The sequence below is a fragment of the Mustela nigripes genome, chromosome 3, assembly GCF_022355385.1.
Source record: "Mustela nigripes isolate SB6536 chromosome 3, MUSNIG.SB6536, whole genome shotgun sequence".
NCBI classification, from domain to species: Eukaryota; Metazoa; Chordata; class Mammalia; order Carnivora; family Mustelidae; genus Mustela; species Mustela nigripes.
Genome location: NC_081559.1, coordinates 62,982,907 through 62,996,544, shown reverse-complemented (window position 1 = coordinate 62,996,544; position 13,638 = coordinate 62,982,907). Strand labels below are relative to the sequence as shown.

At 37.6% G+C, this 13,638-nt stretch overlaps 1 protein-coding gene across 1 annotated transcript in view; it reads right to left on the bottom strand.

Annotated features, from left to right (window-relative positions):
• Positions 1-13,638, bottom strand: part of XIRP2 (xin actin binding repeat containing 2) — a 296,099-nt gene that overhangs the window by 30,568 nt on the left and 251,893 nt on the right. Inside the window, exon 4 of the mRNA XM_059392759.1 lies at positions 12,711-12,848. Coding sequence (XP_059248742.1) covers positions 12,711-12,848 — 138 coding nt within the window. The remainder of the gene's footprint in view (positions 1-12,710; positions 12,849-13,638) is intronic.

The following is a 13,638-nucleotide window of genomic DNA, read 5'->3' as shown; positions in this document are numbered from 1 at the left end:
TGTGAACATCAGTCTTGTTCACTGGGAGGAATGACATTTTAAATCTTTATATAAAATCCAAACAGAGGGAAGAAACACAATAAAGTGGATTTGGCTCCGATGCAAACATTTCAAGATTATCTATGCAAACAAGGGAGTGTAATTATCAATTACAGCTACAAATGAATTATTCTGATCACTTGGGTTTTCTTCAAAAGGAAAAAGGAAAAATGGGGGAAAATAAAAGGTTAACTAATTGCAGTTTCACTGGTGAATGTATCTACTAGCAACACGGGGAATGAAAAGAGATTGAAGTGGCAGACAGGGATATTAGATTATAGCTGGAGTTTGTCATCAATTCAAGTGAGAAATCAGGTAAATAAGTTACAACTAATTTCAGCCTCACTTAGAATCCTCATTTGTAATTTGCTGCGACAGAAAGTAGGGAAGCACTGAAGGAGATAGAGATGAGGCGCTACCATGGATTGAGTGTTGTACGTGTCAGGAAATGTACAAGGCACTTCACACTTGTATAAAACCTCATTTCCTTAGAACTCTACTGTTCTTAAAATCTACATGCTGATTATACACAAAAGGGATGGAAGGAAGAATGATACACAATTTTAAAAACACCAAACATACACCACGAATATAATGTTTTCATAAGAATTCCATCAGCCAGCTATTTTGAACCAATGTTCTTAACACCTAAAGGCAGTAAATGACATATTCTATGTGCACTTATTATATGCTTAGAGTGTGTTTAAGGTAGAGACAAGAGAAAAGGAAAGCCATTATCCTCAACCAGTTAAATACCTTGAAGAACAGCATAATTCTGAGAGTCCTTCAAAGAAACCCAAAATTAATAATCATGTACACTAATTTGTATTGTATCTTAACTCTTGAAAAATCACTGGGTCTTTCACTACAATATCTTTTTCACTGCTATACCAGGTAACTACACATTTGTTTTCTTTCTTTTAGGGCTGGTGATTCAGTGAAACATCTTTTCTATCAATTTAATATTGGTCATCAATGCAAAGGTTTGACAAATACAAAAAATCAATGCCAGAAGTTTAAGAGGTCTCAAAATCGCAAAGAGGTTCTTACTAAAAAGGACCAAGGACTATTTGCTTTAAGTACGTGCTTATGTAGTTTCATTTTACATTAAAAAAACAACAATTATTTAAAAAATTGAGCTATTTAACTCCTACAGACTTATAAAAAAAATCAGGTGACATTTAAGGACATACTCTCTGATCTGTAATAGAAGTCCTCCCAAATAAGCTAATAAATACCGGTGCACTGTAAATGACAGAAAACCTACCCACCTGCTGGAGGCTCATAACTGAAGATCAGGTTTGTTTTTAAGGATGGATCAGAGTAGATGAGATTCAAACAGGCATTGATAAAAAGGAATGATAGGTCTTTACAACTTACTTCAAATATTCAGATAAATACTTGATCTCCTATCTCAAGATGATAAGAAGAGAGATTATATTGAACATAAGTGTCAAACACAGAGCCCATGATTATTAAATGATTTAACTTGCATTTTGTGTGAAAAGATATTCTCTGTCTCACCACTGTTTTTATAGGAAGAAATCAACATATTTACGTTTGGCTGGGGCAGTACACCTGTCAAATGGTAACATAGGTGTCCTAAGGCGAGCTCAGGGAGGACAGAAACCTCCCGTGGAGCAGAAGGGTCAAAGCTCTCTTGATTTTGATTTTCAGTACTAATACGAACCATGAAAGTGGGGCCTCGTGATCCTTCTTACTTTTTAGGTTTTAAGCAGGAGGTGTAGAGAAAAGTTACCACAGGGATAACTGCCTTGTGGCAGAAAGTGTTCACAGCGACGTCACATTTTGAAAAACAACAACAACAATACACACACACATACAAACATATTTGCATTTGGTTCTGATATAGAAAAGGTAGATCTGTATGTGTCTGTAATTCTCTCATGTATAGTTTTTTCACATTCCTTCTTCCCTACAAATTATTGCTTCTTTTCTTTGTCTGTTTTCCATAACCAGACTTGATGGTACACTTTGTCATGATATATCATAACTCCTCCTGTAATGGAAAAGGTCTAGAAAAATAAGAGCATGAAGGAAAAGGAGTTGAGTGGAAAAAAGGAAAACTCCTTTTTTTAATCCTCTAAAATAAAAAGAAAATAAAACAATATAATCGGGGGGAGCTGTTGATATTTGTAGAATAATGGCACAAAATATTTATGATAAAAGGCTCACAAACTGAACCCCAACCTAAAGGGCTGACTTCATCAAAGTTCCCCCAGATCTCCCCAAAATGTGTCTGAATACCATGTGATATGAATTCTAGTATTAAATTTTTGTGATTTGTACTCTGAAGACAGAAATGGATTTCAAATGCAGGATGATGTCTTTAGCACTCTTGGTATTTCCCCCAGGGGGAAGGAAGATAGATTGAGCACTTGGCTCCCCCTGTTGGTATCAGTTTGGTGGCTGGTCTACAATGTGTTTTGTCCTGAAGGGGTAGGAAATGAAGTAGCCTCAGCTGGTTCCTACAGAGATAATAACTTGCTCCTTTCCATGGTAGATGACTCTGGACAGAGACGGATAAAGAACAAGGCTGTTGGAAGAAGATGTGATCTTATTCCCTGTGCCGTGATCTTGAGATCTGCATAGAAACTGCAAAAAATAAATTTCCCAAGCAATATCCCAAACAGTTATCTCTGCAATAGAATGGTTCTGAAGACAGAATGTTTTAACATCGCTTCCTTTTCTCAGGCCTTGTTTTTCCCCAGGTTATTGGGGGTGGGGGTGGGGGTGGGGAGGGGAGTATGCTAATTTGTTTGTAATTATGCAAACTAATCAATGAACATTAAAAGAATAGACAAACATATCTCGATCTAATCATATTCAAAGACCCATGAGGATGGGTTTATTTAGAGAAATACTAGATCCAGAAGAAGCAGAAAGAGCTAATATTCTTATGTCAAGTGCTTACAGAAAACACCCATTTTCATAAAACTAACTGTGGAAAAAATATTTTGCCCCTTCTACAAGTTTTATAAGCATAATGATTCTGTTACATTAAGGTTTCTTTTGCTATAATTTTCCTTGCTCCTCAAAAACTAGCAAAGTCTGTGAACTTAAAATCCCGTAGCTTGCCATTCTAACAATTCAAAAATAAAGCACCTTTAATTAGTATAATGTATTGTTTCTATATTTGAGAATTCTATTAAGTATAATTATACAAAGAGCACATTTCCACTTTTAAACTAATATGAGACTTCAAACTGAAGGAGAGGCTGTATCAACACATTCCTTCCTCCAGCTTTCCCTCTGAGGCTCCCACCTCCTGTAAGTACACGATGACCTAAAATTCCATCATGTCCCAATGTCTGTCTTTTACCTCTTCATCAACATCAGATACTTTGGGGGATCCCTGGGAACAGGAAACTCTGGGCAGTGATTTTGTGTTTTGTGGGAAAGGGTTCTGGTGACCCTCTCTCAACATCCCTGGGCCCTGAGATAAGAACAAACAATACCACTCCTTTTCCCCTAAAGCAATCCCAATTCATTTTCCTTGAAAGGAGTGAAGGGTGTATCTGTAAGTGCACTTGTCTTCTGCAAATGAAATTGAAAATGGGTTCTATAAGAACAAATAGGTTTACAGAAACCCACAATACCATTAAGAAGAAAAGCTGTGGTAGTGGTACTCCAATAATTGGGGTAAACATTGCTCCTACAAATTCTATTTCGGAGCACAAGTAAGATGAATCTTAGAAAGAATAGCAACCAGTTCGGGATTTTTTGAAAGCACTTATGTCTGTGCTTGCAACTCAGTCTTACTTAGCGGGTTTTTCTACTAACCCCCAGGCTCTGACAGCCTGAGAAATAGTGCCAGGGCACCCTTTGTAGGATAATATTTCGCATCCCCTCCAAGTCACCAGGCAGATTAACTCATTTAATTATTAATGGCATAGGAAAGGAGCCCAGGCTGATTGCACACACCAGAAGGACTGCGTTATTTCATCAAGAGGACAGAATTTCCACAAAGGACCAAGGCAAACATTTTGCCAGGGGTTAGAATGAGTTTCCCTTTTTAATGATGCACTGGATTGTCCTGCAGTGCTGTCCAGGGGAGGTAGGAGTGAATCCCTCTCTGCAGTAGCAGGGAGAACTCACATACCAACCGATTCTGCAGAAAGTAGCTGAAATTGGAAGTTGCAAAGGGACCATGACGAAGGCTTTATGGTCACACCTCAGCAGGCAGTTAGTAATTACCATCGACTTCATCTGGGGACAGCCGCCGTTGAGAGTTACAGTGTGTGGCTCCAAAGCAATGCTGTTGATGTCGGTAGATCACAGACATTAGTCTTAATTGTACTTTTTGGGCATACCTCGTGTCTTGGGGGAAGTGGACACATTGCTTTAGTTATGTGAAGGGCCAAATGACTATGAGCCAGTTTACTATGTTATTTAATAAAGTTGATCACTTTGCAATTAAATCCCGTGTCTTTCAGAAAATAATAACTGTATAAAAATATCAAAGGTACAAACTCAAGAGACATTAGGTGTACAGACTGTATAATCCTATAAAATTAAAGCTTTTTTGATAAAAGATTACAATAATAAGAAGTTAAGTATCAGTTTTAGTTAATTATTGGTACATTAGTGTGGCCTAAACTAATAAATTCATTCACTTTTTAGTTTATCTTTGTTCTAATTGGTTTTCCTTAAGAATTTGGATGTATCTTTCCTTAGTTCATTTATACCATTATCTAGTTTAATTTTAATATTGAAATATAACTGTATATATACAAATAACAGTATTTCAATAGTGTCTGAAATTAACAAAGGAGCTAACAGGGTTTGGGTACAGGTAAATTGGTTGTTTGGCTGACTGACATTTATTCTATTCACCATGATTTCCTTATGCTTTTGTTTTCTCTGTTCTCCACAGACCCGAAGAGCAGTACCATTCCCCCATCCCTGACCGCAAGCCAGAACAACTTAATCGGAATGACCTGGGCTGCCTGGGGAGTTCCTTTATTAATTTACACTTAAGGGTCTAACCTTACTGAGGGCCGAAGTGACTCAGGGGACCTGAGCTCCCTCAGAGACTCCGTCCCTGTCTCAGCCTCACAGGGAGAATGGTTTCATTCTAAATCCTTATCTCGTCAGAGAAGAAAGAGGTAGGAGGGGACAAGTCAAGGGCTCTGAAAAGCCATCCTGCTTCAGGTTGGGGGTGATGCAGAAACTGATGGACAGAGGACCCATTGGAGACCCACCACCACTGCATTGCTGCACCCCCAAACAGGAAGCTTCGGGTAGAAGCATGGAATAGGGGCTTCATAAGGAGGGTGGGGCATACTTCTAGATGAACCAGGCTCATGCAGGCCATAATGGAATCAGGGTTTGGGGGGCCCATAGGAAAAGCCTTTCTTTCTTACATCCTGAGAAATACAACTTCTTACAGAGTTTAGTTTGTGTTTTTGCCTTTGTCTTCATTGTAATTGGTGTGAGTAGTACTAACTGTGGTTAATTTACCTTGCAACTTGAGCAAGGAATTGTTTTTACAGAATAGAATTCTTTTCGATTTGGTATCTCTAGAAAAAAGTATGGGCTTCTGTCAAGACCTACAGAACCAGAGGAAGGTAGACATGGATAGGAAGAGAAGAGACAGGTGGAGATTGAGTTAATGGCAAGGTCACAGGTGGCAAGATGGCAAGGCAGCCGCAGCCAGGGCACAGGTGCGGAAAGCAATAATGAAATGTCCAATCGTGAACGTAACACAGATAGTTTTGAATGTAAAGGTAGAGGTGAAAAATTCAGTTTATCAAGTGTGCATCTCCGAACCCACAACTGGATCAAAGTTTCCATTTCTACTTCTTGTTGAATTAAAAAGGAAACTGAGTTGTTAGTGTAGGGCAAAGCTGGTTTGCTGTATGGTAACAGGAACTAGGATGTATTGATTAATAAATAACTTGAGTGAACCAAATTCTGCATAAACCAGCTTGTACAGGCCTGATGGTTAGTGGGTTATAGACCTCAGTTGGTCGAGGCCATTGTTTTATTGCTTGCTTTATTTAGCAAACTCTTGGTCTTCTGATTCTAACTCAGCATTCAAAAATTAATCTTATTGTGTTCTTTTCAGTACCAAAGTTCACTCACAATAGGCACTGAGAAAGAGTCGTAGAAGATGGTTTAAATGGTTTGGCCAGTGGGAAATTTATGTGCATTCACTGGAGAAAGGTCAGGCTGATAGCCTGGCTGGTGTCAAGGAAAGAAATGGTTCTCTGGCAAATAGGGGTCCTTATTTCTTATTATTTGTACATATTAGCATTGATGTTGAAAAAAGCACTTACTATATTTTATTCAGACAACTGGTGGAATGTATTTTAACTTCATTGTTTCGAAGCACAAACCAGAAAATGTCACAAGGTAGGTTCTACCCCTTACAAATGTTTTCCTCTCCCTTCCACATATCAACTAAAACGAGCTGAGAGGCTACAGCCCTTGCAGAGATGGAAAAAATCAACAGTGCCTCAACTCTTTCTCTTTTCCTCATTTATTCAAGCAGGGTAGGCTCTTTTCTCTCTTGCCTGATTCAATTCATATATTAATTATATTTTCCTCTCAGTACATCATGTCACAATAAAGCAGTGAATAAAGCAGTCTTCAAAAGCGAATGCTATGTTATTCATTTGCTCCCACTTCAAAAAACATGCTTTTACTCATAACGGCATCCCAGGGCGGCAGTGAACCCGTGTAAAGTATGTCCTATGCATATTCCCTTCTTTGGCTTTCCCAGAGATCGCCCTCATCTTGTCATTACCTAGAGTGGGGGATAATCACTTTTTCCTCAGAAGGAGACCTGTTATTATAATTTTTAAAATATGCACTAAAGTTACTGACTACTTCAGAACAACAGATGCCCAAAGCATTCAGAGAGATGTTAATTTTAAACTAATCTTTAATTACTTAATGAGCTCCTAGGAAATGATTCTGTCTCCAAGGGCCAAAGAATTAGGAAAAAAAAAATTTGAAGTGTGTGAGTTGTGAGGCATAGAGCAATGTTATCCTTCTTTGTCTTTTTACATATACATAAAATGTTTATGAATCATATTTTCCTTTGAGAATAATTAGCACCTGATTATGCTCTCTTAGCTTTAGCGGAAATATTGCTGATGATAATAGCTGGTGTTTATTGAACAATTCATATATGACAGACATTTTACTAACAACTTTACATGGAGCACCTTATTTTATTCTTAAAACACACTCGCTACTTCATCCTCATTTTACAGAGATCAGGAGGCTAACACAGAGGATTCTAACCTGGGCTGTCTGGCTTTGGAGACAGCAGGCCTGCCCATCACTCTGGATTCCTGTTTGCATGATGCTACTTTAAGTTGTAAGAGTCATTAAAAAATACTATTAAAAAATAGCATACACAATTAAAATACAATATGAGACACACTTTTGATTATAAACTTATCTGTTGATAGAGATTTAGGTTAGATTGGGGCTGTCAATAGAAATCTACGACTTTGAAGAATTACGTACACGGCAGAAAGCTAAAGGTAGGTTTAAAGCACTTATATGAGAAATGCTTTGCAATGTGGACATTTCCCTGATGAAAAATGTTTAGTCTGCTAGAAAATAATGATGGGTCACCTTTAAAGAGTCTAAAACACACAGATGTCAGCTTATATCTGTTACAAGCTGTCAAAAATGTTTTCTATCAACCTAAAATTGTCTAGGGATTGTTTCAAATCCATGTAACTTTACAGAGTGCTAATGTTTGCATTTGGGTTTTTGAGACAGCAGATAGATACAGAAAGATGGGGACTGGCCTGCAGCTTCCTCATGGCCCACGTGAAGGGCAGCCGCAGGAGCGGTCAGGAAGACCTCACATTCTTGACATGGATTTGGTGTAGCCATTTTCACATAAAAGCAGTCGCCTAAGTGCTGTGTTGCACTGATTACTTCCAAAATTTGGGGGGCTCCATCTGCTCCTTCCCACTTAAGCCACTTAGAAAAGAAAACACCAAACCAAACCAAGCAACCTCAGAAGAGTACAGGCTTCCAGGACTCCAAAATTAAGCAAAGAGCTACTCAGGACGGTTTAAGTATGAAAGAAAGAAAACAAAGACATTCCAGTGAGAAGATGAAGGTCAAATCCTGAGTGTGAAAATATGGCACAAAAAGGAATGTTGGAGACTGCTAATGAGTCCAAGGTTTATCTTGGGGGTGACAGGGAATGTCGTAAAATTGGATAGCAGTGACACTGTATGACTTTGTAAAGACACTACGCAGCCACCGAATTGTATGCTTAAGATGGGTGGCTTTTACGGTACGCCACTTCTATCTCAATAAGGCTGTTAAAAAAGAAAAAAAGAAGGAAAGGAAAGTCTTGAAAACACGGAAACCATAGTATAGGCAAGTGAAAATGAACTCAGAAAAGAGATGATGGTCGTTTCACATCAATAACACACGCATTCTAATACTTTCTGCAGCGTATTTCAAGGCACCCTTTTAAGAATTCGGGAAATGGGGACACCTGGGTAGCTCAGTTGGTTAAGCAGCTGCCTTCAGCTCGGGTCATGATCCCAGCATCCTGGGATCGAGTCCCACATCGGGCTCCTTGCTCGCTGGGGAGCCTGCTTCTGTCTCTGCCTGCTACTTGGTCTGCCTGTGCTCAATCTCTCTCTCTCTCTCTGACGAATAAATAAAATCTTAAAAAAAAAAAAAAGAATTCGGGAAAAGATTAAATAACATTTCCTCAACACATTCTTTTAAGAAGCTGAACCCTCACCCCACGCCTCCCTCACCCAGTGGCTCTGATGGTCCAGAGTGGCCGCTTTTTCTAATTTACATAAGGATTCTCCACAGGCTAGCAGTGGTGAAACTGAAACAGGCAGAACCATGAAGCATGACAAGTCTAGAATATATAAATAGGACATTATCCCAGATGGCATAAATAAAGTTCCTATATTTTATACCCCCCCCCCTCTTTTTTTCTATTTCAGAATCCCTTTTTGAATAAAAGGCAGTCTGGTAATATAGTCTGATCAATCAGCAGACAGAGGGATCTTTAACCTGAGAGATAGCTTAATTTCCAAAACTTGTCTAGCCCTGTTGTTCATCTCCCAAACGACTACCAAATAGCTAATTACCCTGAAACATCTGACTTTAGTATATTAGAAAGGAGAGAGGGAGATTGAACTTATTACACCTTGTAAGATTATTAGTAATTGTGACATCAAATACTGTCAGAAATTCAAAACAAATGCTCTTTCTTAAGTCTAATTAAATTTGATATTCAAATTAGTATTAGTTTTTATATGTTAACAATTTTTTTTTTTTTTTGCCAGGGCAGACTTAGCAGAGAGGTGAATCTCAAGTACTTTCAACAAGCAGACTGAAAATACCATCTGGGTGGACAACATCTTTGGGAAGACAGAATTAACTATCTGCCTTTACCTGTAAAGATCCTCAATCCCCACTGATAAGAGAAGCAATTTTTAGAATACATTAGATAGCTGTAAAAATTTAAGTGAATAGCTAAGACATGATTTTCTATGTTTTCCCCTCTATAATCAAATTTGATGTGTGTCTCAAATTTGTAATAAGGATTATAAATTAGTCATTTTATTTTTTAAGTACAGATGACTTTTTTTCTTTCATCTTCCCACAGAGTTCAGCATACAGTTCAATAAAAGATATTTACTAGTTTATTCTAACATGTTTCTTTTATATATTATTTATATTACATGGCATCATGACCAAGGCTTAGTCGTTCCCCATGGAATTTTTGCGTATTATTAATATGTCTACAAGTAGATAATGAAACTGAAGTTCAGAGAGGTCACTATTTGCCCAGGGTCCTGCAGATATTCAGACTTCTAGTGCATGGTTTTATTTATTATACTTATAGGCATTAATATTTCATGTTCCAGAGGAGGGACTACCGCATATGATAATAGATTCCATTCTCAAGGAGCTTATAGTATGCGTGTGTGTGTGTGTGTGTGTGTGTGTGTGTGTATGTGTGTGTGTGTCTGTGTGTAACATTTATATGTTGCTGCTGTGGGTTGTGCTTTTACCCAGTATCCATTTATTTTCCCTTGATAACTGAATGCCGAGAACTTCCACTTAGGTCAACAGGTACAGGGGCTTCAGCCAATCAGTGTCCCCCAGCTGTAGCAATTAGTTCTAGGAAGAATGGGAGTGTTCCATTTATAGTCAATTAGATGCAGTAAGGCTTGGTCCCAAAACTTCTGGGAAAAAGATCTCACTTTTTCTCTGCATCTTTTTTACTACTATCTGGGGGAAACCTGGGTGAGAATGGGACCAGCCCAGAAGAAGTGAGGTTAAGAAAAAAAAAAAAAAAACAGAAAGAAAGAAAAGTAAAGAAATATGTTGAAGGTGATACTTACTATTTTTTAATACACACTGTATTATGCTTACAATGGGCCAGGCATAGCCTTAAACACTTTACAAATATAATCCATTTAATCCACTTAACAAACTTATGAGGTAGGAACTATTACAATCTTGACTTTATAATTGAGGAAACTGAGGCACAGATAAGCTAAGGAACTTGCCTAATGTCACACAACTAATAGATGAAGGAGTATGGATTTGGACGCAAGTAATCTGGCTCCGGTTTCTATGCTCTTAACTACTATGCTAGGGACATTGTTGAGACCATACATTAATAGTAAGGAAATACATATTTAACAATGGGTTCTTAAGGAAAAAAAGAGATAAAAAGGAGAGAAGGAAAGGAAGAAAGAAAGAGAGAAAGAAAGAATATTCCTGATTTGTTGTATTTGCCAATTTCTCTATTTCAAATACTCTGGCTGTGGCGGATTTCAAGCTATTAACATGACATTATCTGGTTTGCAACATTCCTAAACACTTAATAACCACAGGCTTGGTACAAGCCAGCTGCTCCAATATATCACTGGAGTGGATACCAGATCTCCCTTCCACAAGACTGCATGTTTGTGAATCTATGATGTTCCACTTGGCTTAAGCCAATGTTGATTGGGCTTTCTCTCTCTTGCAATATTAAGGAGTCCTAACTGACTTCAGGTTTCATGGATAATGAAATACTTTATGGAAACTGCTCTTTGTCATATGAGACCTCCACATGACATGGACAAATCCTTCTTCAGATACCCCCATCTTAATCAGAAACAGAGAGTTGAGAGGGGATGAATTTGGTCTATGTGGCACTGACTACATAATTTTCCAGACCTGGAGCAAAATGAGAATGCCAGGCCCAGATCCCTTTTTCTAAAAGTATTAAGAATTTCAAGATGATGATAGCAAAGCATTAAGCTAAGTGCCGCTCGCCTCTGAGAATGCTGCCCTGAGGGACTCCCCAGCGCCATGACGGTGAAGGTGTCCTTGTGTTAGTGTCACTCAGCTGGTAGGTGGCGGGGTGGAGGGGTGCGGCGGGTAGGGGGGGCTCTAAAGTCAGATCTACAAATCCCATAGCTCTTACACTCTTTCACAATGTTTCCTCACAAAACAAAGGATCTGTCCATACACAGATTTCCATCTGGAATTTGTTACTTAAGTTATTAATGATAACTAACAACATTTTGTATTGTTGACCCGTTTTAAGCAAACACACAACTGACTCACTTATAGACTCCTGTGTTGCTGCAACAGCTATATATTAGACCACAAATATATCTAGTCTTAATTTCTTATTTACATTTTGTTTCCTTTAGGCAAAGTTAATTCTTCCCCTAAATTCATTGAGCTATTTATATTGTGCAATTTTTACTTCTCAGACAAAGCCAGAAAAAGAGAACAAATACTATTTCACATATCAGATTTTTAATCGTTCTGCTTGATATATTCTTCCCCTCCCTCCCCCACCCACATTATATGATACAATTGCCTTAATTTTAAAAACATAGGTAACTCCAAATATCCTAAAGATTTTTCTTAAAACAAAAACCAAATGAACAAAAACCCACCTTTTATCTTCCACTACAAAATTTTAGAAGTACCCCAGTTACTTTCTTCCTCATGGAAAACATGGACCTAAATACAGCTGTTTACAGTGCAATTACTATTTTTCAAAGTGCCGAGCTCAGTCTAATGGGTTTTATTACTGAGATTCTCACATTCAAAAATCATTATAACCCATGACAATATTTGGTGATCTATGATAATGGAGGAATGAAATGGGGGAAAATCTTTTATGTAAGATAAAATATAGTAGTTGCATTATGCAGTTTTATGTAACATCTGGGTTCTACTACTCAATTTTTGATGATTTTAAAGAAAACAGAAAACTAACCACAACGATCAGCTAAATAATGCTTCATATTTAATCTATAAAAACAACCAGTGGATAGTTTATCATGAATTATAACCTAGAAGCAGAGGCTCAATATAAACGTGGCCTTCAACATTTCTATTTACCTGTTGACTAACCCAGGCTATTTAATTTTCATTTATGTTTGAAACATGAGAAGTGGAGAAGAAAAATATTCCAGCATGGTTTCCTAGAAATATGAAAAAATGCTCCAAGAAAGCAAATCAATACATTGATATGCTTTAAAGATGATTTTCTAAAGCATCTTAAAATTACAATATTTGTTAATGAGTAATGAAAATAAATGTACCAGCAAACAGGAGTCTTTCTGCTTTGGCACAGAAATGAGAACACAAGTGTTCTATCCATTTACCTGCAGTCACATTACCTGCTCAGATCTGTTGTGGTGCTGGTATTGGTACTGAGACAAGGTATTACAAGAAGAAGCAAATTTGTCCTTCTCAAATTGTTTCTTCACTCTGGCCAAACCACCAGGCACTGTGCACATTCCAGATTCTTCCATCATCTAAGACAATTTAAGAAAAAAGGAAAATTCAGCTTTGTATTTGCTCAAGATGGGACTTATAAGTTATTATTTTTTATAGTTGACAATTATTAATGGATGGTATATTAAAAAACGTGAACACGCACAATTATTTCAGTAGGACCTTACAGAAAACCTTAATAAAAAATAATCTCTCCATGTTGTTTTCTCATTTATCAGTGTTTGATATAAAGTCAGAAGGAACTTCAAAATATTGAGTTAATTCTCCTTATCTCAGATAGATTTTGATATCTGGAGATGAGACCTGTAGGATTGTAGGATGTATTTCTCTAATAATACACAGACTAGAAGAAATTAGAATAATGGATTCAATTTTAACTCACAGTAAGGTTGTCATTAAAATCCCAAACATCTACATAAACAACGCATTATTAAGAATATTAAAAAATTTGACTCATTCCAAAATGTATTCAAACCACTAAAGATGAATAAAATAAGCCTCTCTTATGCAAAAATGTCAATATCAGTCATAGTAACAGCTACTTAATACTGAAGCCTGCTTGTCAAAGCTGACTTCCCTGAGCTATAACACGAGAGACCAGCCAGAGAATCTCCTGTCCCAAGCAGACCTGCGGGTTGGAGACTACCCAGATGTGATTTCCTGGGGTTCCTGCCTGCTGTTCCCTCTCCCTGATTACTCACATTGCTCAGGCTGCCGGGCATGGGCTCCAGCAGCTCCTGGTTTCCTCTGTGGTAAATAAACGCTTTCTGTGACAAAAAAAAAAAAAAAAAAAAAAAAAAAAAAAAAAAA